Here is a 23,183-nt window from a genome sequence, read left to right as displayed (position 1 = left end):
CAAGTGCGAAAAGTGGTTTTTCCACACTAATACAAGTGCAAAAGTGGTGTCCTGCACCAACACAAGTGCGAAAAGTGGTTTTTCAACACTCACACAAGTGCGAAAAGTGGTTTTTCAACACTAACACAAGTGTGAAAAGTGGTTTTTCAACACAAAACAAGTGCGAAAAGTGGTTTTTCAACAATAACACAAGTGCGAAAAGTGGTTTTTCCATACTAATACAAGTGCAAAAGTGGTTTCCTGCACCAACTCAAGTGCGAAAAGTGGTTTTTCAACACTAACACAAGTGCTAAAAGTGGTTTTTCAACACTATCACAAGAGCAAAAAGTGTTTTTTCCACACTAATACAAGTGCAAAAGTGGTTTCCTGCACCAACACAAGTGCGAAAAGTGGTTTTTCAACACCAACACAAGTGCGAAAAGTGGTTTTTCAACACTAACACAAGTGCTAAAAGTGGATTTTCAACACTATCACAAGTGCAAAAAGTGTTTTTTCCACACTAATACAAGTGCAAAAGTGGTTTCCTGCACCAACACAAGTGCGAAAAGTGGTTTTTCAACACTAACACAAGTGCGAAAAGTGGTTTTTCAACACTATCACAAGTGCAAAAAGTGTTTTTTCCACACTAATACAAGTGCAAAAGTGGTTTACTGCACCAACACAAGTGCGAAAAGTGGTTTTTCAACACTAACACAAGTGCGAAAAGTGGTTTTTCAACACTAACACAAGTGCGAAAAGTGGTTTTTCCACACTAATACAAGTGCAAAAGTGGTTTCCTGCACCAACACAAGTGCGAAAAGTGGTTCATCAACACAAACACAAGTGCGAAAAGTGGTTTTTCAACACTATCACAAGTGCAAAAAGTGTTTTTTCCACACTAATACAAGTGCAAAAGTGGTTTCCTGCACCAACACAAGTGCGAAAAGTGGTTTTTCGACACCAACACAAGTGCGAAAAGTGGTTTTTCAACACTAACACAAGTGCTAAAAGTGGATTTTCAACACTATCACAAGTGCAAAAAGTGTTTTTTCCACACTAATACAAGTGCAAAAGTGGTTTACTGCACCAACACAACTGTGAAAAGTGGTTTTTCAACACTAACACAAGTGCGAAAAGTGGTTTTTCCACACTAATACAAGTGCAAAAGTGGTTTCCTGCACGAACACAAGTGCGAAAAGTGGTTTTTCAACACTAACACAAGTGCGAAAAGTGGTTTTTCAACACTAACACAAGTGCGAAAAGTGGTTTTTCCACACTAATACAAGTGCAAAAGTGGTTTCCTGCACCAACACAGGTGCGAAAAGTGGTTTTTCAACACTAACACAAGTGCGAAAAGTGGTTTTTCAACACGAACACAAGTGCAAAAAGTGGTTTTTCAACACTAACACAAGTGCGAAAAGTGTTTTTTCAACACTAACACAAGTGCAAAAAGTGGTTTTTCAACACTAACACAAGTGCGAAAAGTGGTTTTTCCACACTAATACAAGTGCAAAAGTGGTTTCCTGCACCAACACAAGTGTGAAAAGTGGTTTTTCAACACTAACACAAGTGCGAAAAGTGGTTTTTCAACACTAACACAAGTGCGAAAAGTGGTTTTTCCACACTAATACAAGAGCAAAATTGGTTTTTCAACACTATCACAAGTGCAAAAAGTGTTTTTTCCCCAGTAATACAAGTGCAAAAGTGGTTTCCTGCACCAACACAAGTGCGAAAAGTGGTTTTTCAACACTAACACAAGTGCGAAAAGTGGTTTTTCAACACTAACACAAGTGCAAAAAGTGGTTTTTCCACACTAATACAAGTGCAAAAGTGGTTTCCTGCACCAACACAAGTGCGAAAAGTGGTTTTTCAACACTAACACAAGTGCGAAAAGTGGTTTTTCAACACTATCACAAGGGCAAAAAGTGTTTTTTTCCACACTAATACAAGTGGAAAAGTGGTTTCCTGCACCAACACAAGTGCAAAAAGTGGTTTTTCAACACTAACACAAGTGCGAAAAGTGGTTTTTCAACACTAACACAAGTGTGAAGTGGTTTTTCCACACTAATACAAGTGCAAAAGTGGTTTCCTGCACCAAAACAAGTGCGAAAAGTGGTTTTTCAACACTAACACAAGTGCGAAAAGTGGTTTTTCAATACTATCACAAGTGCAAAAAGTGATTTTTCCACACTAATACAAGTGCAAAAGTGGTTTCCTGCACCAACACAAGTGCGAAAAGTGGTTTTTCAACACTAACACACGTGCGAAAAGTGGTTTTTCAACACTAACACAAGTGCGAAAAGTGGGTTTTCCACACTAATACAAGTGCAAAAGTGGTTTCCTGCACCAACACAAGTGCAAAAAGTGGTTTTTCAACACTAACACAAGTGCAAAAAGTGGTTTTTCCACACTAATACAAGTGCAAAAGTGATTTCCTGCACCAACACAAGTGCGAAAAGTGGTTTTTCAACACTAACACAAGTGCGAAAAGTGGTTTTTCAACACTAACACAAGTGCGAAAAGTGGTTTTTCCACACTAATACAAGTGCAAAAGTGGTTTCCTGCACCAACACAAGTGCGAAAAGTGGTTTTTCAACACTAACACAATTGCGAAAAGTGGTTTTTCAACACTATCACAAGTGCAAAAAGTGTTTTTTCCACACTAATACAAGTGCAAAAGTGGTTTCCTGCACCAACAAAAGTGCGAAAAGTGGTTTTTCAACACTAACACAAGTGCGAAAAGTGGTTTTTCAACACTAACACAAGTGCGAAAAGTGGTTTTTCAACACTAACACAAGTGCGAAAAGTGGTTTTTCCACACTAATACAAGTGCAAAAGTGGTTTCCTGCACCAACACAGGTGCGAAAAGTGGTTTTTCAACACTAACACAAGTGCGAAAAGTGGTTTTTCAACACGAACACAAGTGCAAAAAGTGGTTTTTCAACACTAATACAAGTGCGAAAAGTGTTTTTTCAACACTAACACAAGTGCAAAAAGTGGTTTTTCAACACTAACACAAGTGCGAAAAGTGGTTTTTCCACACTAATACAAGTGCAAAAGTGGTTTCCTGCACCAACACAAGTGTGAAAAGTGGTTTTTCAACACTAACACAAGTGCGAAAAGTGGTTTTTCAACACTAACACAAGTGCGAAAAGTGGTTTTTCCACACTAATACAAGAGCAAAATTGGTTTTTCAACACTATCACAAGTGCAAAAAGTGTTTTTTCCCCAGTAATACAAGTGCAAAAGTGGTTTCCTGCACCAACACAAGTGCAAAAAGTGGTTTTTCAACACTAACACAAGTGCGAAAAGTGGTTTTTCAACACTAACACAAGTGTGAAGTGGTTTTTCCACACTAATACAAGTGCAAAAGTGGTTTCCTGCACCAAAACAAGTGCGAAAAGTGGTTTTTCAACACTAACACAAGTGCGAAAAGTGGTTTTTCAATACTATCACAAGTGCAAAAAGTGATTTTTCCACACTAATACAAGTGCAAAAGTGGTTTCCTGCACCAACACAAGTGCGAAAAGTGGTTTTTCAACACTAACACACGTGCGAAAAGTGGTTTTTCAACACTAACACAAGTGCGAAAAGTGGGTTTTCCACACTAATACAAGTGCAAAAGTGGTTTCCTGCACCAACACAAGTGCAAAAAGTGGTTTTTCAACACTAACACAAGTGCAAAAAGTGGTTTTTCCACACTAATACAAGTGCAAAAGTGATTTCCTGCACCAACACAAGTGCGAAAAGTGGTTTTTCAACACTAACACAAGTGCGAAAAGTGGTTTTTCAACACTAACACAAGTGCGAAAAGTGGTTTTTCCACACTAATACAAGTGCAAAAGTGGTTTCCTGCACCAACACAAGTGCGAAAAGTGGTTTTTCAACACTAACACAATTGCGAAAAGTGGTTTTTCAACACTATCACAAGTGCAAAAAGTGTTTTTTCCACACTAATACAAGTGCAAAAGTGGTTTCCTGCACCAACAAAAGTGCGAAAAGTGGTTTTTCAACACTAACACAAGTGCGAAAAGTGTTTTTTCAACACTAACAAAAGTGCGAAAAGTGGTTTTGCCACACTAATACAAGTGCAAAAGTGGTTTCCTGCACCAACACAAGTGCGAAAAGTGGTTTTTCAACACTAACACAAGTGCGAAAAGTGGTTTTTCAACACTATCACAAGTGCAAAAAGTGTTTTTTCCACACTAATACAAGTGCAAAAGTGGTTTCCTGCACCAACACATGTGCGAAAAGTGGTTTTTCAACACTAATACAAGTGCGAAAAGTGGTTTTTCCACACTAATACAAGTGCAAAAGTGGTTTCTTGCACCAACACAAGTGCGAAAAGTGGTTTTTCAACACTAACACAAGTGCGAAAAGTGGTTTTTCAACACTATCACAAGTGCAAAAAGTGTTTTTTCCACACTAATACAAGTGCAAAAGTGGTTTCCTGCACCAACACATGTGCGAAAAGTGGTTTTTCAACACTAATACAAGTGCGAAAAGTGGTTTTTCCACACTAATACAAGTGCAAAAGTGGTTTCTTGCACCAACACAAGTGCGAAAAGTGGTTTTTCAACACTAACACAAGTGCGAAAAGTGGTTTTTCAACACTAACACAAGTGTGAAAAGTGGTTTTTCAACACAAAACAAGTGCGAAAAGTGGTTTTTCAACAATAACACAAGTGCGAAAAGTGGTTTTTCCATACTAATACAAGTGCAAAAGTGGTTTCCTGCACCAACTCAAGTGCGAAAAGTGGTTTTTCAACACTAACACAAGTGCTAAAAGTGGTTTTTCAACACTATCACAAGAGCAAAAAGTGTTTTTTCCACACTAATACAAGTGCAAAAGTGGTTTCCTGCACCAACACAAGTGCGAAAAGTGGTTTTTCAACACCAACACAAGTGCGAAAAGTGGTTTTTCAACACTAACACAAGTGCTAAAAGTGGATTTTCAACACTATCACAAGTGCAAAAAGTGTTTTTTCCACACTAATACAAGTGCAAAAGTGGTTTCCTGCACCAACACAAGTGCGAAAAGTGGTTTTTCAACACTAACACAAGTGCGAAAAGTGGTTTTTCAACACTATCACAAGTGCAAAAAGTGTTTTTTCCACACTAATACAAGTGCAAAAGTGGTTTACTGCACCAACACAAGTGCGAAAAGTGGTTTTTCAACACTAACACAAGTGCGAAAAGTGGTTTTTCAACACTAACACAAGTGCGAAAAGTGGTTTTTCCACACTAATACAAGTGCAAAAGTGGTTTCCTGCACCAACACAAGTGCGAAAAGTGGTTCATCAACACAAACACAAGTGCGAAAAGTGGTTTTTCAACACTATCACAAGTGCAAAAAGTGTTTTTTCCACACTAATACAAGTGCAAAAGTGGTTTCCTGCACCAACACAAGTGCGAAAAGTGGTTTTTCGACACCAACACAAGTGCGAAAAGTGGTTTTTCAACACTAACACAAGTGCTAAAAGTGGATTTTCAACACTATCACAAGTGCAAAAAGTGTTTTTTCCACACTAATACAAGTGCAAAAGTGGTTTACTGCACCAACACAACTGTGAAAAGTGGTTTTTCAACACTAACACAAGTGCGAAAAGTGGTTTTTCCACACTAATACAAGTGCAAAAGTGGTTTCCTGCACGAACACAAGTGCGAAAAGTGGTTTTTCAACACTAACACAAGTGCGAAAAGTGGTTTTTCAACACTAACACAAGTGCGAAAAGTGGTTTTTCCACACTAATACAAGTGCAAAAGTGGTTTCCTGCACCAACACAGGTGCGAAAAGTGGTTTTTCAACACTAACACAAGTGCGAAAAGTGGTTTTTCAACACGAACACAAGTGCAAAAAGTGGTTTTTCAACACTAACACAAGTGCGAAAAGTGTTTTTTCAACACTAACACAAGTGCAAAAAGTGGTTTTTCAACACTAACACAAGTGCGAAAAGTGGTTTTTCCACACTAATACAAGTGCAAAAGTGGTTTCCTGCACCAACACAAGTGTGAAAAGTGGTTTTTCAACACTAACACAAGTGCGAAAAGTGGTTTTTCAACACTAACACAAGTGCGAAAAGTGGTTTTTCCACACTAATACAAGAGCAAAATTGGTTTTTCAACACTATCACAAGTGCAAAAAGTGTTTTTTCCCCAGTAATACAAGTGCAAAAGTGGTTTCCTGCACCAACACAAGTGCGAAAAGTGGTTTTTCAACACTAACACAAGTGCGAAAAGTGGTTTTTCAACACTAACACAAGTGCAAAAAGTGGTTTTTCCACACTAATACAAGTGCAAAAGTGGTTTCCTGCACCAACACAAGTGCGAAAAGTGGTTTTTCAACACTAACACAAGTGCGAAAAGTGGTTTTTCAACACTATCACAAGGGCAAAAAGTGTTTTTTTCCACACTAATACAAGTGGAAAAGTGGTTTCCTGCACCAACACAAGTGCAAAAAGTGGTTTTTCAACACTAACACAAGTGCGAAAAGTGGTTTTTCAACACTAACACAAGTGTGAAGTGGTTTTTCCACACTAATACAAGTGCAAAAGTGGTTTCCTGCACCAAAACAAGTGCGAAAAGTGGTTTTTCAACACTAACACAAGTGCGAAAAGTGGTTTTTCAATACTATCACAAGTGCAAAAAGTGATTTTTCCACACTAATACAAGTGCAAAAGTGGTTTCCTGCACCAACACAAGTGCGAAAAGTGGTTTTTCAACACTAACACACGTGCGAAAAGTGGTTTTTCAACACTAACACAAGTGCGAAAAGTGGGTTTTCCACACTAATACAAGTGCAAAAGTGGTTTCCTGCACCAACACAAGTGCAAAAAGTGGTTTTTCAACACTAACACAAGTGCAAAAAGTGGTTTTTCCACACTAATACAAGTGCAAAAGTGATTTCCTGCACCAACACAAGTGCGAAAAGTGGTTTTTCAACACTAACACAAGTGCGAAAAGTGGTTTTTCAACACTAACACAAGTGCGAAAAGTGGTTTTTCCACACTAATACAAGTGCAAAAGTGGTTTCCTGCACCAACACAAGTGCGAAAAGTGGTTTTTCAACACTAACACAATTGCGAAAAGTGGTTTTTCAACACTATCACAAGTGCAAAAAGTGTTTTTTCCACACTAATACAAGTGCAAAAGTGGTTTCCTGCACCAACAAAAGTGCGAAAAGTGGTTTTTCAACACTAACACAAGTGCGAAAAGTGGTTTTTCAACACTAACACAAGTGCGAAAAGTGGTTTTTCAACACTAACACAAGTGCGAAAAGTGGTTTTTCCACACTAATACAAGTGCAAAAGTGGTTTCCTGCACCAACACAGGTGCGAAAAGTGGTTTTTCAACACTAACACAAGTGCGAAAAGTGGTTTTTCAACACGAACACAAGTGCAAAAAGTGGTTTTTCAACACTAACACAAGTGCGAAAAGTGTTTTTTCAACACTAACACAAGTGCAAAAAGTGGTTTTTCAACACTAACACAAGTGCGAAAAGTGGTTTTTCCACACTAATACAAGTGCAAAAGTGGTTTCCTGCACCAACACAAGTGTGAAAAGTGGTTTTTCAACACTAACACAAGTGCGAAAAGTGGTTTTTCAACACTAACACAAGTGCGAAAAGTGGTTTTTCCACACTAATACAAGAGCAAAATTGGTTTTTCAACACTATCACAAGTGCAAAAAGTGTTTTTTCCCCAGTAATACAAGTGCAAAAGTGGTTTCCTGCACCAACACAAGTGCAAAAAGTGGTTTTTCAACACTAACACAAGTGCGAAAAGTGGTTTTTCAACACTAACACAAGTGTGAAGTGGTTTTTCCACACTAATACAAGTGCAAAAGTGGTTTCCTGCACCAAAACAAGTGCGAAAAGTGGTTTTTCAACACTAACACAAGTGCGAAAAGTGGTTTTTCAATACTATCACAAGTGCAAAAAGTGATTTTTCCACACTAATACAAGTGCAAAAGTGGTTTCCTGCACCAACACAAGTGCGAAAAGTGGTTTTTCAACACTAACACACGTGCGAAAAGTGGTTTTTCAACACTAACACAAGTGCGAAAAGTGGGTTTTCCACACTAATACAAGTGCAAAAGTGGTTTCCTGCACCAACACAAGTGCAAAAAGTGGTTTTTCAACACTAACACAAGTGCAAAAAGTGGTTTTTCCACACTAATACAAGTGCAAAAGTGATTTCCTGCACCAACACAAGTGCGAAAAGTGGTTTTTCAACACTAACACAAGTGCGAAAAGTGGTTTTTCAACACTAACACAAGTGCGAAAAGTGGTTTTTCCACACTAATACAAGTGCAAAAGTGGTTTCCTGCACCAACACAAGTGCGAAAAGTGGTTTTTCAACACTAACACAATTGCGAAAAGTGGTTTTTCAACACTATCACAAGTGCAAAAAGTGTTTTTTCCACACTAATACAAGTGCAAAAGTGGTTTCCTGCACCAACAAAAGTGCGAAAAGTGGTTTTTCAACACTAACACAAGTGCGAAAAGTGTTTTTTCAACACTAACAAAAGTGCGAAAAGTGGTTTTGCCACACTAATACAAGTGCAAAAGTGGTTTCCTGCACCAACACAAGTGCGAAAAGTGGTTTTTCAACACTAACACAAGTGCGAAAAGTGGTTTTTCAACACTATCACAAGTGCAAAAAGTGTTTTTTCCACACTAATACAAGTGCAAAAGTGGTTTCCTGCACCAACACATGTGCGAAAAGTGGTTTTTCAACACTAATACAAGTGCGAAAAGTGGTTTTTCCACACTAATACAAGTGCAAAAGTGGTTTCTTGCACCAACACAAGTGCGAAAAGTGGTTTTTCAACACTAACACAAGTGCGAAAAGTGGTTTTTCAACACTATCACAAGTGCAAAAAGTGTTTTTTCCACACTAATACAAGTGCAAAAGTGGTTTCCTGCACCAACACATGTGCGAAAAGTGGTTTTTCAACACTAATACAAGTGCGAAAAGTGGTTTTTCCACACTAATACAAGTGCAAAAGTGGTTTCTTGCACCAACACAAGTGCGAAAAGTGGTTTTTCAACACTAACACAAGTGCGAAAAGTGGTTTTTCAACACTAACACAAGTGTGAAAAGTGGTTTTTCAACACAAAACAAGTGCGAAAAGTGGTTTTTCAACAATAACACAAGAGTAGTGTAATAATGTTGCTTCTGGGACACCTCCGTTTAACATGGGAAATCCCTATCTAATGTCATTTACCCCCTTGTCTTTTTCAAAAATCATAAACACCTCTATTTCTCCCACCCTCATCTTTATGAACCTTTTGTCTGTAGTACCTATCCTTAATGTTGTTCATTAGACCACTCAAACACTACAAATATTTGTTTTCTCTTATAGACCTATCATCCTTCTTCTACATATCATCTGGCAGATTAATCTTTGACCCACTCAAACATTGACCCATTCACTTCCATATTAATTCTTTCCCTCCCTCATTGCCCCTAAACACCTATATTTCTCTCACCCTGTTCTTTACGAACCTTCTAACCTTTTGACATGCTATCCTTATTCATTAGACCACTTAAACACCTGTGATCCTTCTGACCTTATGGACCTTTTAACCTTTTACTCTTAATATCATCTGGTGAATATAACCCACTCAAACAACGACCCTACAAATATTTGTTTATGCGTGGGAAATAATTTAATTCTCCTACAACTCTCCTCACCGTCTCATCCAACTCACCGGTATTTAAATTAATTCTCTTATTTGTTTTGTGAACTTTTTTACCAGTTGCCTTTTCAATTATACTTATTTGATATTTTTTACATTCATTTTGTTTTCCATTTATATACCACTCGAACCTTTTCTAATTAATAGCTCACTGTTGAGAAATGACGTTGTTTCACTTGGATAACTTCCAAGGAATTCTCTTTGTCTTGTTTCCTGTTTTTCACAAACACACGCCCTCAGTTTCCAAAAGCTGACAAGCACTTCAGTTCCCCGAAATACATTTTGTTCATTATAAAAAGAGAGGTCTCCGAATGGGACATTTAAACATTGTGAACGAAGATGAGCTTGTCTTATTCCAGTCTTTCCTCTGATGAAGAATACTCGCCAGGACATTGGTAAGTTCATTTGGTATTAAACACTGTTAATGAGAGCTTTGTATGTGATTAATTATACAACTAATAATTTATTTTTCCTATTCATTGCAGCAATTCAAATATTGTAAATATCCTGGCAGAATTTCAAGTTGTTTCTCAAGAGTTCCACAACGAACTGAATACGGGTTTGAATAACCTACCTCCGAGATGGTGGGCTCAGAATGAATTCAATGTTTCACCGTTCTTAGAAAATTCACGTGAAAGGTATGATAGAAAATAAAAAACGAGAGGTGTGTGCATGTGTGTGTGCATGTGTGTGTGTGTATGTGTATGTGTGTGCATGTGTGTCTGTGATTAAAATAGAGAGATCGAATTGTGAGGAACAGAAATGAAAAAATGAGATTGTGTGTGTGTGTGTGTGTGTGTATGTGTGTGTGTGTGTATGTGTGTATTCTTGTGTGTGTGTATGTGTGTGTGTGTGTGTGTGATGTTTTGTCAAGCTTACTTCAGCATAGTAATTTCTCCTTATTTTGTTTGCAGCCTCGAAGACCAAAGCTTGGAGTGGGACGATTTTGGACTCCATAGGAATGGTTATTTCCTGTCATCCTGTGATATCCTTAATTTTCATCTCGACGATCTGGACGCTAAGCTGGATTTTTTCGAGGTAAGCATGTGTGTACGTGTGTGTGGTTCACCGTTTATAATAGGTACACCATATCCCTGCGCATCGTAAGAGGTGATTCAGGGTTGGTGTCAGGAAGGGCATCCGACCCTATATTAATAATAATAATAATAATACATTTATTTTGTATAGCGCTTTTCAAGACGCTTTGACATGGAACATAAATATGAAATAAATATCTCTCCCCTCTTGTCTTTAATAGAAAGAGATTCAAAACCTGAAGACATCTGCTGAACCAACCTTTGACTTGTGCTGGGAAGAAATTGATGACTTATGCTGGGGAGAAGTTGAATGTATACCTCAAGAAAAATGTTTTAATAATATAAAGATTTTAATGTTTTCAATATTTATATATATTTGTTTTGTTTACAATTATTTAATTCTTAATTACAAAAAGAGAATAAAGGAGGGAACGGGGAGGTGCACCCCTGCCAAAGACCCTTCACCCCCCTCATCCCACCCCTCCCCTCCCCTTGTGTGTGTGGGGAAGGTGGGGGTGGGATGAGGGGGGTGAAGGGTCAAGGGTGGGGGTGCACGGAGGGTGGGGGATGATGGGTGTGGTCTGTGTGGGCGGGGTCTGTGTGGGCGGGGTCTGTGTGGGCGGGGTCTGTGTGGGCGGGGTCTGTGTGGGCGGGGTCGGTGTGGGCGTGGCTTATGATTTTTTATTTATTTAATTTTTTTTTATTATTACCACGAATTAAATTAGCTAATATGGGTGGGGTGAATAGAAATGTTGTTTAATGAATTATTAGCTTTGTTTTTTGTAATTCTTGCGAGTAAAATGAACCCAAGATTTCTTCTCGATTTATATCATTTAATTTGTAAGTCCAAGGGTTTGTAGCCATTACATCAACGATTATAAATAATTCATTAGTCCATTTTTGTGTATAACCTTTCTCAAAATGGCTTTTCCATTTGTATATCCTTACAATATCACCAACTTTAAACTTGGGCTTTCTCAAATTAATCTCCTTTTCATATTCTAATTTTGTAAATGTTTCTGATGGTTTTGATTGTGTTGATGAATGAACTGTATTATTGTAATTATCTACAATATCCTGAATTAAATACACCCATTTTTGAGAACCGAGTTGTGTGAATTTTTTATATAATTTCTCTTTTAAAGTACGATTAAAACGCTCAATAACAACTGCCTTTCCTTCATTAAAGGTGCTGTATAATTTAATACCCTTCCCCTTAAGAAATTTCATGAATATTTTGTTATAGAACTCTGTTCCCTCATCAGTCCATAACTTCTTTGGTTTCCTTTTATCCCGATCAAATATTAGCTTAAAGGCTAACATTAAAGTATCACCCCTTTTATTTTTTAAAGGGACAACCCAGGCAAATCTACTCCTCAAATCAATAACGGTTAAAGCATACCTGTATCCCCTGTCATTATTCAATTCAATTAAATCAGCGGACCATATGTGGTCAGTGTATTTAGAATAAACCTTCCTTCTTTTAAACTTTGTGATTATAGGTTTGTGTAATTCTTCAGCCAAAAGCTCCTCAGTCTTGATGGCATCATTAGAGCCTAATAGTTTTTTGAGGAATAACCAAGACCAAGTTTCAATTTAGCATTTATCAAATTTCTCACAATAAACCTATCAACTTTCTCTCTCAACGTTGGATTTTGTATCAAAGACAAATTATACAACATTTCGCTGTCGGCTTTATGTTTTTCAGTCAACGTAGTGGTTTTCCCATAAGCAATATCATGCTTCATACACACTTCGTCAACCCTATTTGTAGGTTTAGACCAAGGTTTAGGATTGTCAGCCTCATCTAATCTTTTATCCAAGTTTGTTCCTGGACCACAGAAAGAATACCCTGGAAGGTGTAATTCCCCTGGAATTCCAGTTGTTGTAAATTTACTTCCTGACAGAAACTTTTGTATGTCTCCTCCTCTTTTAGGAGAGATGAATTGGCACTTTTTAGAGCCACATACTTGACATATTCCTTTTTGATAAACTCTATTATTTTTAGCTTTAACATAAGAGATATTTTTAGATTTAGTTTTCTTTTTACATTTGAGACAATAACTCATATTTATTTATCAGAAAAATTCCGACAGAGTATCAAAACCTTTTTGGTTTTCAACATATACATTTCAATCTTTATTTTTAAAACATAAAGAATCCTAAGGAATGCCTTCACTCTCTCCTCCATTTATTTACAAATAAAAACTAACTAAAGTCAATGACACCAACATCATCAATCACATAATCTTTTCCTTCTTCTTCTTCTTCTTCTTCACCACTTTCTCGTTTAAATCTCTGAAATTGAAGACATTGACGTTCTTATTTTTGAAACCATTATCTTCATAAGAGTTGTTAATTCTTTAATTTCCTCTTCGGTGCGTTGAGATTGATTTATTTGCTTTAATACACTCAATCTTTTATGAATCTCAGTGATTTCCATCTTTTTATATTTTTCCTCCCTCTCTCTTTGCTCCCTCTCCTCCTCCTCCATTTTCTCCCTCTCCTCCTTCTCCTTTTTCTCCCTTTTCTCCCTTTCCTCCTTCTCCCTTTTCTCCCTTTCCTCCTTCTCCTTTTTCTCCCTTTCCTCCTTCTCCTTTTTCTCCCTCTCCTCCTTCTCCTCCCTCTCCCTTTCCTCCTTCTCCTTTTTCTCTCTTTCCTCCTTCTCTTCTTCAACTCCTTCCTCATCCCTTGCTACCCTTGAGTTTGAACCCCAAAGAATATTATACATATACTCATCTGGATTTTGAGATATTCTTGTATCTATAATTATTTTTCTCATAATAGGATACCAATAAGATTTGTTGACGATTTCTAAAAGAGTTTTATATTTCATAACTTTGAGAAGTTCATTTTTATTTAATATTTTAAACAAGTCTCTATTTGTGGGTTTAACAATATCAGTATAAGGCCAGTTTTTTATGACAAAATTCCCATGTATATGCTCCAAATCATAAGGTATGTAATACCGAGCACCCTTTTCTTGTAGGTATCCTTGAATACAAAAATTATAATTCTCTTGTAGTCTTCTTCCTGCCATTTATGTATCAGAAATATATGTGAGATTAATATTATGACAGGTAATACCACCCCATCTTCCCACTACCAAATCGGTTTGTATTCCTCGGCTTTCTATCCTTATCTCATTACCTTCCTTCTTTGTCATGCGAACCATCGCTATACTATCATATATTTTTATTTTCTTAAAATCACGTATTTGTTGTTTACTAATTGTACTTCCACATAAATCCTTATCTTCACCAAGTGGATAATATTCTTCTTTACGAGACTGATTTAAATCATGTAGGTCTTCTATGTTTATTGAAAAAGACCAATTATACCCTAAATCAGGCATATCATACCCCCATTTATTAATTCGCATATTAACTAAATGTCCTTCTTTATAAAATTTAATTGTAAGCAGGTAGTTAAATTCAATGAGGAAAGGTGTATGGTCAGTATAACCAGGTGTTGTGGTTGTAAATTTTACTTGTTTCACAAAACGTGCTGTTTTCTTTAAAGATATATATTGTGATAAATCACTGAATCTAATCAAGTCATTCGCATCTGTAGGGTTTGGATAATTGATTAATTTATAAGTATTCTTCATATTAATATTTTTACTTACACTATATTTTTGTCGTTCAGCCTGTGCCTTTGTATAATAATTTGATAAATCAATATCCTGAGAGGATTTTCCAAAGATAGAACCATCTTTTCCAACATAGGTCATTTATATTAGATAAAAAATGATATCATAAAAATTTTCATTATTGTTGAGTTGAAATAATACATATAAACATAATTGGCCACAACATTTAGAATTAATTTCTTGAACTTGGAATGTTTGATAAACACCATTCTGTAAGAATTGTATTACTTCAACAGGTGGTGGCATACCATAACTATCAAAATAATATTTATCCTGACTATTATGAATACAAACCCAATGAGAACCATTCTGTGTGTCTAAATTCATAATAATATTCTTTGTATTCTTATTTATATGTGTTAATTCATCTCTCATACAAATAACCACATTATCAATTTTTAGTGTTTTACAATACTTAGCTAGTTCTATATTTGACGTTGTATTCTTTCCAAATTGTTTAAACCATTTATCCATTTATTTATGAGAAAGATACAATCCATTACCCCGTTTAGTTAGTTTAACACCCGCTTGAGCGATAGAGGAAAGCATATCTCCAACCAACAATCTAGCTTTATCAGGTAGACTTTCAAGTTTTTGAGCAAAATCTACAATTACACCACTTCCACTAATTTGTTTCTCCAACTCCTTGTTATGTCTTTCCAATTCTTTTTGAGCTTTTAGTTGTGCCTTCCTTTCGTTAGCAGTTTTTACCGCTGCTGAAATACCACCAGTCAATGCTCCCGCCGCACTTAAACCAGCAAATAAAGGAATTAGAAACGGGAGAAATCCTCCTCTTGACTCGTCTATTGAATATTTCTTTAACATAGGTTTCGTCATTTTAATTTTAAGTGATCCAACATCATTTAGTGTTTTTACTTGTGTGTGTGTGAGTAAAACATCAATTCTTACAGCTCCTTTTCTTTGAATTGTATTAACATTAATAATACAAGGCTTTTGATTTTGAATACAAGATGTTAATTTATTAAGATTGATTTGATTAACATATACCCCAACCATTTATTTATGAGAAAAAACCTATGTGATATTAATCATAACACCATTATCTGTATTAATCTGTAATTCTGTTTCCTCCAAAAGCAAACAATATGCATTAACCTCTTCACTCTCCCCTCTTTCAATGTATAGAGAAGTATCCACTCGATTAGACTTTATAGTTTCCTTTTGAGAACTCAGGTCAATTGCGTAGATTGTATAAAGTTTTTGAAACGCAACCATATCCAAAATAGGATCATTATTACCATTACTTTCACACACCTTTTGGTAGGACTTGTAGGCTTCCGCATAATCATTTTTTTCCCAATCAATTTCCAATCTATCTCGCGGATAAAATGTGCCATCAAGAGAAACCCGAAGTTGTTTCACCTTTGCATTATCACTCAGGGCATTATTCTTATTAGTACCGTCCTCTCCATCTGGTTTTTTAAAAATGAGCCAGAGGTATCGTGGCTTTCCTTGAAGAACACCTAAATTCCAAGTGTAGGTAGTGTGTTCCAGTTTAACGTGTTGACATCTTCTTTTAAGGTATGATACATTTAGCGGTTTCTTTGAGTTAAGTCTTCTATTTAACATCTCTTCCGTTTTAAGATTAGGAGTATATTCACTGATATACCAACACAAATCATTAATAACAAATTTATTATTTTCTCCAAAAGCATTTTCATCCCCAAAAAGCAACCTATTTACATTATCATTCCTTTGTAGTTGAAATCTAATTTTAAGCCCATACAAAACTTTATCATAATCGCAAAATCCAAATATACCTTTAAGAGGTACTGCTACGGTAAAACTATTCACTGCTTTTGTTTCATCATTATACATTGACTTCCTTTGACTATAACCAGGGTCTGCGTTTGTACCCGTTGACATATCAGGAATAAAACCTTCAACAGCTCCCTTACCCATTCTATCACTAAACGAATATAGTGTAAATTTCATCATTTCAGATGTAGCAGAGACATAATCAACCGCTTCAACCTCTTGTGTTCCAATATACAGGCGGACACTATCAAACATTTTCCAGAAGAAATCATTTACGAGTGTAGCATTAGTATTATTCGCAGCCTTAGTGAATTTAAATTTACACAGCAAGAAACTATCAGCTATATTCAAGTAAGTTTGTTGATTATTTATTTCAAAACTTTTTGTTCCGTTTGAATTCCAGTCTGTTCCTGTTATAGCATTTACCTTAAAATAGTCTTCCTTTTTAGTAGAGTTTGAAATGATAATCGTATCATCCAAATCATAGATACTATCAATCGCTTCCATACTTGTATTTATATAGCATTAAAATCGTTGAAACCCTGACCCAAGTATTTTAATGATTTTTTGTCGTTCTTGTGAAGATAGTTGAGTTTTACCTTTTTTAATTTCTTTGATTGCTTGTAATTTATGAGACTCCTTTTGAGCATCTTTTATACTCTTTATAGCACCCGCAACGGAGCCCACGGCAGAAGCAGTTGAACCAATTAGGTCTTTATGTTTAAGGATGGTTGAACCAATACCCATTAGAGTATCAATTATCCCATCTCCTTTATTTCTAAATTGATGTCCCACACCCCGTTGTCGCTTTGGTTTATAGTATCCTCTCCCAAGAAACATACCTTCACCCTTATAGTATGGTGAAAGGAACATCCCATCCCCTGTAATTATTTTATATTTTCCCAACTCGTGTTTTCTCACAATAACCATTATTTATTTATTGAAAAACTTCACGTAGGTGAATTCTGATGGATATAATTTCATCATTAAAGGATATCATACGATTATCTTGGTCGGTTATCCTAAAATTTACTCTGTATATGGTTTTTCCTGACACAGGTAAATAGACAAGATTTTTTGGTTCCATATTAAATTTATAACCAATCGGGGTTGAGTATGCGCTGAATGAAAATATTGTATTTGTTCTTATTCCATCGTTATAAGCACCATCAATCAAATCACAATGAATTAATACTGAATTTATACCGGAGGATATTTGAATGACATTATCACTGTAAGACGTCCCGTTAGTTTCAATCTTTTTAGAAGAGAACCCCAATAGCTCTCTGAACGAATTTTCAATCGTGAAATCAACTTTATAATTATTTTTAAGTTTAATAGTTGATTTTGAAGTGTGTTTTTGAATATCTATTACAATATTTTTTGGTTCATCACCTTTTTCTTTCATAAGGCGAGAGACTTCTGAAGATATTTGAGAAATCTCGTAAGCTCCAGGTGAAACGGTTATAGTTTTATATCCACTTCCTGGATTATAACTAAACTTGTTGTTTTTCTCTGTGATATTAAAAAGGGTATTGTAAGTTTCCATTGACAACAAAGATGCCTCATATGAGGTAAGGGGGTCAAGTTGTAGTGGGTAAGGGAATGAAGCTGTGTAATCGCTCGTTGTGAAATTAAAACTAAGAATTGTGCTTCTCATCTTATTTAATATCTAATAAAATATCTTTGTATTGACATTTATTAATTATTTTCATGTTCATCAACTGATCTAAAATGGCTGAGGATTCATTAAAACAATTGTTGTTTCCAGCCTTCTTACTACCTAACAACAATAATAGCCTATTAACTAATTGTGATGGGTCATTTGGAAGAAAACTAACACCCGAACCAAGCTTACTTAAAGCATCAATAATATGTTTCTCCTTCTCATTCTTCTTACTTTTACCAGCAACAGAAACTCCATAATCAAGTGCATTTAGCAACTCAATATATACCCTATCTTCCTCTCTTTCCATATCAAGTGGTTCCTCAAAATATTTTGAACCGCTGAATCCGGGGTTTGTTAGAAGAAACATTAATCTTGGAGTTAATTTAACATTTGGTTGAGTAGAACTCAAGAACATCAATTCATCATTAAATATCAATACCTTTTCTTCCACAAGATGAAACACTGCTGGTTCTTCTGTTGGAATGAGACCTGCTCTGGTTTTTGAACCCGCCGAATATTCATTGTTTTGAAGAGCTTCCACAACATAATTAGGGGGTTGATTTACCTCCTCAAGTTTCCGAAATAATCCCTCGTCATCATATTCTAATTCACCAAGTTCTTGTTTTGTTATCTGACTAAAATCTTTGAGCATTTGAAGTTTTTTCGGAGTAAATTCTACCGTGGGAACTGTAGGGTGTTGAGTTTTCAAAAGTGGTTTAAAGAATTTCTCTTGTTTTCTTTCAAAGGCTTCTTCACCAGTTAGTTTCTGTCTCCGTTTCTTCTTTATCTCTTCCTGTTGTTTAACAACTTTTGAAACTAATTGTTGATGTTCCTTAAACTTTCTTTCTCTTTCTTCAGTATTCATTTTCTGTATTTATTTATTGAAAAATATCATTTAGTATCTCATCTTGTTTCACAACAATATATTTATATTTTCCAATCGTGTGTTTCATATAATTTTCAAATTCTTTTTTACTACATAACGTAGAGCAATTATCTCTCCAAAAATTATTTACATCTATTGAATTTAACTTAAATAAAATAAAAGTATTGGCATTGTTTCTTATTGAGCGTCGAGGGAGTTGAAAATATGATTGACTAAGATATATACAATTACAAGAAGAATGTCTCCCTCTTGTATAGTAGCTATCCATTACTGTTTGGTTTCTCTCATTAACACAATCATCAAAGATGACAAGGTTCTTTTTTGATTTATCTAAATCTTGAGGTGAAGGTATATCATCCGTATTATCACTGAGAATACAAGTTATGGGTTTCGATTTTGATTTCTGTGTATCACAAAATAATTGTATTATATCATCAATATTATAATCATTTAGTTTGTTTTGAAGTTTAAATAAACCGATAATGTCTTCCTTTTTAAGACCCGCATTAAAACCCTGTGAGAGTAGTTGATACTCGGGTTGAAAACTTGACTTTGTAAAAATTATTAAATTATCATAATCTAAAAAATTAGAACCAAGGAGCATCTTTAAAAGTAAACAGGTTTTTCCACATCCGCTTGAACCAACTATTAGACATCTCAATGAATTTGGAATGTTTTTATGGTTATTAAATTTTATCTTATTTTCCCAAACGGGTAAAAAATCATTCATTTATATATTTGGAAAACAAGTTATCCAACTTTTTTTGAGCTATTTGAGAAACTCTATATTTTATCCTGAGTTCGGGTTTAATTTCAAAATAATCCATTATTTTATTTATATAGTATCTTGTATTAACATTTCCATTAAAATTATTTTGAATAATAAATATCATTAAACCCTTATACATTTCCTCAATACAATTAGTCTCTTCCCTTGAAAGAAATGGTGTATTATCATCACAATACTTAACATTCATCTCTCTTATTAATCTTGTAAAGTAATTCATTTTTGGTTCTAATTTAAAAGAGTTATATATTTTTTTATATTTCTTATTATCATTAATTAAAATTAAATCACAGAAAATACATTGTTTATATGAATCCTCATCATTAAGCCCCACTCTATCACAAGCCGGACAATTCTCTAATTTATCATATGGAGAGTCTGGAAATTCTAAATATCCTTCAGAACTTATCATATTTATGTGGTAAATTTTTACTTAAACTAAACGCAAGTTTATTCATTAATAAATACAATGTTTCAAAGCACAAAAGACAAATTTCAATCAATCTCTACTTCGGTGGAAGATATAGAAAAATATGTCAAAGATGTTAAATTGAACAAAGATAAATATGGAAATTTTTGGGTAAAACCAGTTATGGAAAATAACATGAGCCCCTCTATTTCATTTAAAGGAAGAGCTCTAACTATACCTGGAAAGACATCCATTAAAGTAAATCTAACAAAAGTTTCTCCTCTACTCCTGGCAATTTATTCAAAGCTTGAAAAAGTGATTGACCACGATACTTTGAAAAAGAATGATAAGACCATTAATAATTCTAGAGGAGACATTTGTATTTTCTTTAATAATCCAAAGGGTGTAGATCTAAGTAAAATGAATGATGTTAATATTTCTGGTGAAATGTCATTTCGTTCTATGATAGTTAGAGATTATTTAAAGATAACTTTTGATATAAAAATTGTAGAGATTGAATCTGTTAATGAAAGAAAGTATATAGATATTGATGGGAATATTTTTCTTGCTAATTAAATATGAGTCAATACAGCAGTGAAGATTTTACTATTTCATTGAACTCAGACGATAGTGATGATAGTATTTCATTGAACTTGGACGATGGTGATGATAGTATTTCATTGAACACAGATGATAGTTATGATACTAATAGTTTGTGCTCAAATGATAGTTATGAGAGTAGCTTTATTGATGACTCTGAGTATGATTCTGAGTATTCATGTGATAGTTATGACTTAGATGATTCTGAGTGAAAAAGTGTTTTAGTTTAAGCACAGCGATATATATAAAACGGAGCTGTAAAGCTCAAAAGTGTTTTATTTTAAGCACAGTGATATATATAAAACACCACGTTTTCTCACGCTATAAATATGGTTTATTGTGATACTTGCGAGAAGGAAGTAAAATATTATAAACAACATATTCTCACCGCAAAACATACATACAACATTTTAAACAAACTTTCCCCTCTTCCACCTGAAACAAAACACTGTTCTACATGTAATAAAAATATCCTCAAGAAAGGCTTCAAAATACATCTTAAAACAAATCTACATTTATCAAATTTTATCACAACTAAAAACTCTGATGGAGCATTCAAAGGACATATTAAAATAAGAGTCTTTAACTTCAAACCTCCTGAACCAGAGTCTATAGTTGATGCTGTAGAAATAGTTAAACCTGCTGTTCAAACGTTGATTGAAAAAACACTAAAGGAAATGAAACCACTTAAATTTTATATGGGAGTAAAATTAGAAATGACAAAGGATGAAGGAGTTATAGATGCACCATACATGAGAACTGAGCCACACTTTATATCTTCATATCAAGATTTTAAAACATCAGGAGTCTATGATGAACTTATTAAACAAGAGCAAGATGTGGATAATTCAATCGTAGGAAGTGGATTCAATATAGGAAAAATTATTTACATAGACATTCATATTCTTAAATCAGATCCTCTAAAAGCTTCTTCTTACATTGATTTACCCAGTGTTATCAAAAATAGAAAAGCAGTTATCAATATCAAAAATAAAGACAATAAATGTTTTCTCTGGTCTATTTTAGCACACTTACATCCTCCACATTTTCATGATGAAAGAGTATCTCATTATAAAAAATATGAGAATACATTAAATACGAAAGATCTAAAGTTTCCGATGACTTTAAATGATATTCCTAAATTTGAAAAGATGAATAATTTATCAGTTAATGTTTATGGTCTAACAGAAACAAACAACATTCAGGTTTTAAAGCTTTCTGACAATTGTAAACAAACTCATATTAATCTTCTATATTTTAATTCAGACGAAAATTCACATTATACATACATCAAAGATATTGCTAAATTAATAAAACCACAAGTCTGTAAGAGAACAAATAAAATATATATTTGTTTGCGTTGTCTTAACTTCTTCAATTCACAAGAAAGATTAGATAAACATTCAAATTATTGTGGCGAACATAAATCAACGGTAATCAATATGCCTAAAGAAGGCTCAAAGATCACATTCAAAGATGAAAATAAAAAGATCAAACATCCATTTGTTATATATGCTGATTTTGAAAGTATTTTAGAAAAAATTGATACTGCTTCTCAAGATCCAAAAGAATCATACACAAATAAATATCAAAAACATACTCCTTGTGGTTTTTGTTATTATATCAAATCATCCGTTGGTGATAAATATAACAAGTTAGAGATGTATAGAGGCTCAAATACCCCAGAGGAGTTTGTGAAACGACTAGAAAAAGACTGTGTTCGATTAACCAAGATAATGAGAGAAACCAATAAACCAATGTCCTTAACAAGTAAAGAAAAAAGGGAATTTATAAAAAACAATGTCTGTCATATTTGTGAGGAGAAAATTGGTAAAGGTCTAAAGGTTAGAGACCATTGTCATCTCACTGGTAAATATAGAGGTCCGGCTCATCAAAGTTGTAATATTAATTATCAACTCCCCTCTTTCATTCCTGTCTTTCTTCATAACAACGCTCATTATGATACACATCTATTTATCAAGGAACTCTCAAAGACTTCTGGAAGTATCTCAGCAATTCCAAACACGGATCAGAAATACATTTCATTCACAAAAACAATTCACACATCTCCTATTACTCATATCAGATTTCTTGATACATTTAAATTCATGGCAAGTCCATTGGTTAACTTGGTTCAAAATCTAAAAGAGTTTCCATGTCTTTCAGAGTATTTTTTAGATAAAGATTTTCTAACACAAAAGGGAATTTACCCCTATGACTATATGGACTCATTTGAGAGATTCAATGAAACACAACTTCCTTCAAAAGAAAATTTCTATAACAAATTAAATAATAGTCATATATCTGATAAAGATTATGTACACGCACAAAATGTTTGGGAAAAATATAACATCAAGAATCTTGGCGAGTATCACGATTTGTATCTCAAAACTGATGTGCTTTTATTGGCCGATGTATTTGAAGCCTTTAGATCTGTTTGTCGCACTGGATATGGATTGGATCCTGCTCACTACTACACAGCACCTGGATTGGCCTGGAGTGCGATGTTGAAAATGACAAAACAAGATTTGGATTTGATAACCGATGTTGATATGCTTTTGATGATTGAAAAGGCAAAAAGAGGTGGAATTTCACAAGTCTGCTCGAGTAGATACGCAAAAGCAAATAACAAATATCTTCCAAATTATGATCCAACGAAAGAGAGTTCTTACTTGATGTACT

General features: G+C 34.8%; 1 protein-coding gene across 1 annotated transcript in view; it reads left to right on the top strand.

Moving 5' to 3' along the window:
* Window positions 1-10,021: 10,021 nt before the first annotated feature.
* Window positions 10,022-23,183, top strand: part of LOC144892131 (uncharacterized) — a 37,998-nt gene continuing 24,836 nt past the window's right edge. The window contains exons 1-4 of the mRNA XM_078777352.1: window positions 10,022-10,077; window positions 10,168-10,320; window positions 10,597-10,720; window positions 10,941-11,158. Of these exons, the coding sequence (XP_078633478.1) occupies window positions 10,022-10,077; window positions 10,168-10,320; window positions 10,597-10,720; window positions 10,941-11,158 (551 nt within the window). The remainder of the gene's footprint in view (window positions 10,078-10,167; window positions 10,321-10,596; window positions 10,721-10,940; window positions 11,159-23,183) is intronic.

Source organism: Myxine glutinosa, chromosome 5, assembly GCF_964187855.1.
Source record: "Myxine glutinosa chromosome 5, kmMyxGlut1.1, whole genome shotgun sequence".
NCBI classification, from domain to species: Eukaryota; Metazoa; Chordata; class Myxini; order Myxiniformes; family Myxinidae; genus Myxine; species Myxine glutinosa.
The sequence above is the reverse complement of the archived record's forward strand: the minus strand, read 5'-3'. Positions and strand labels throughout refer to the sequence as shown.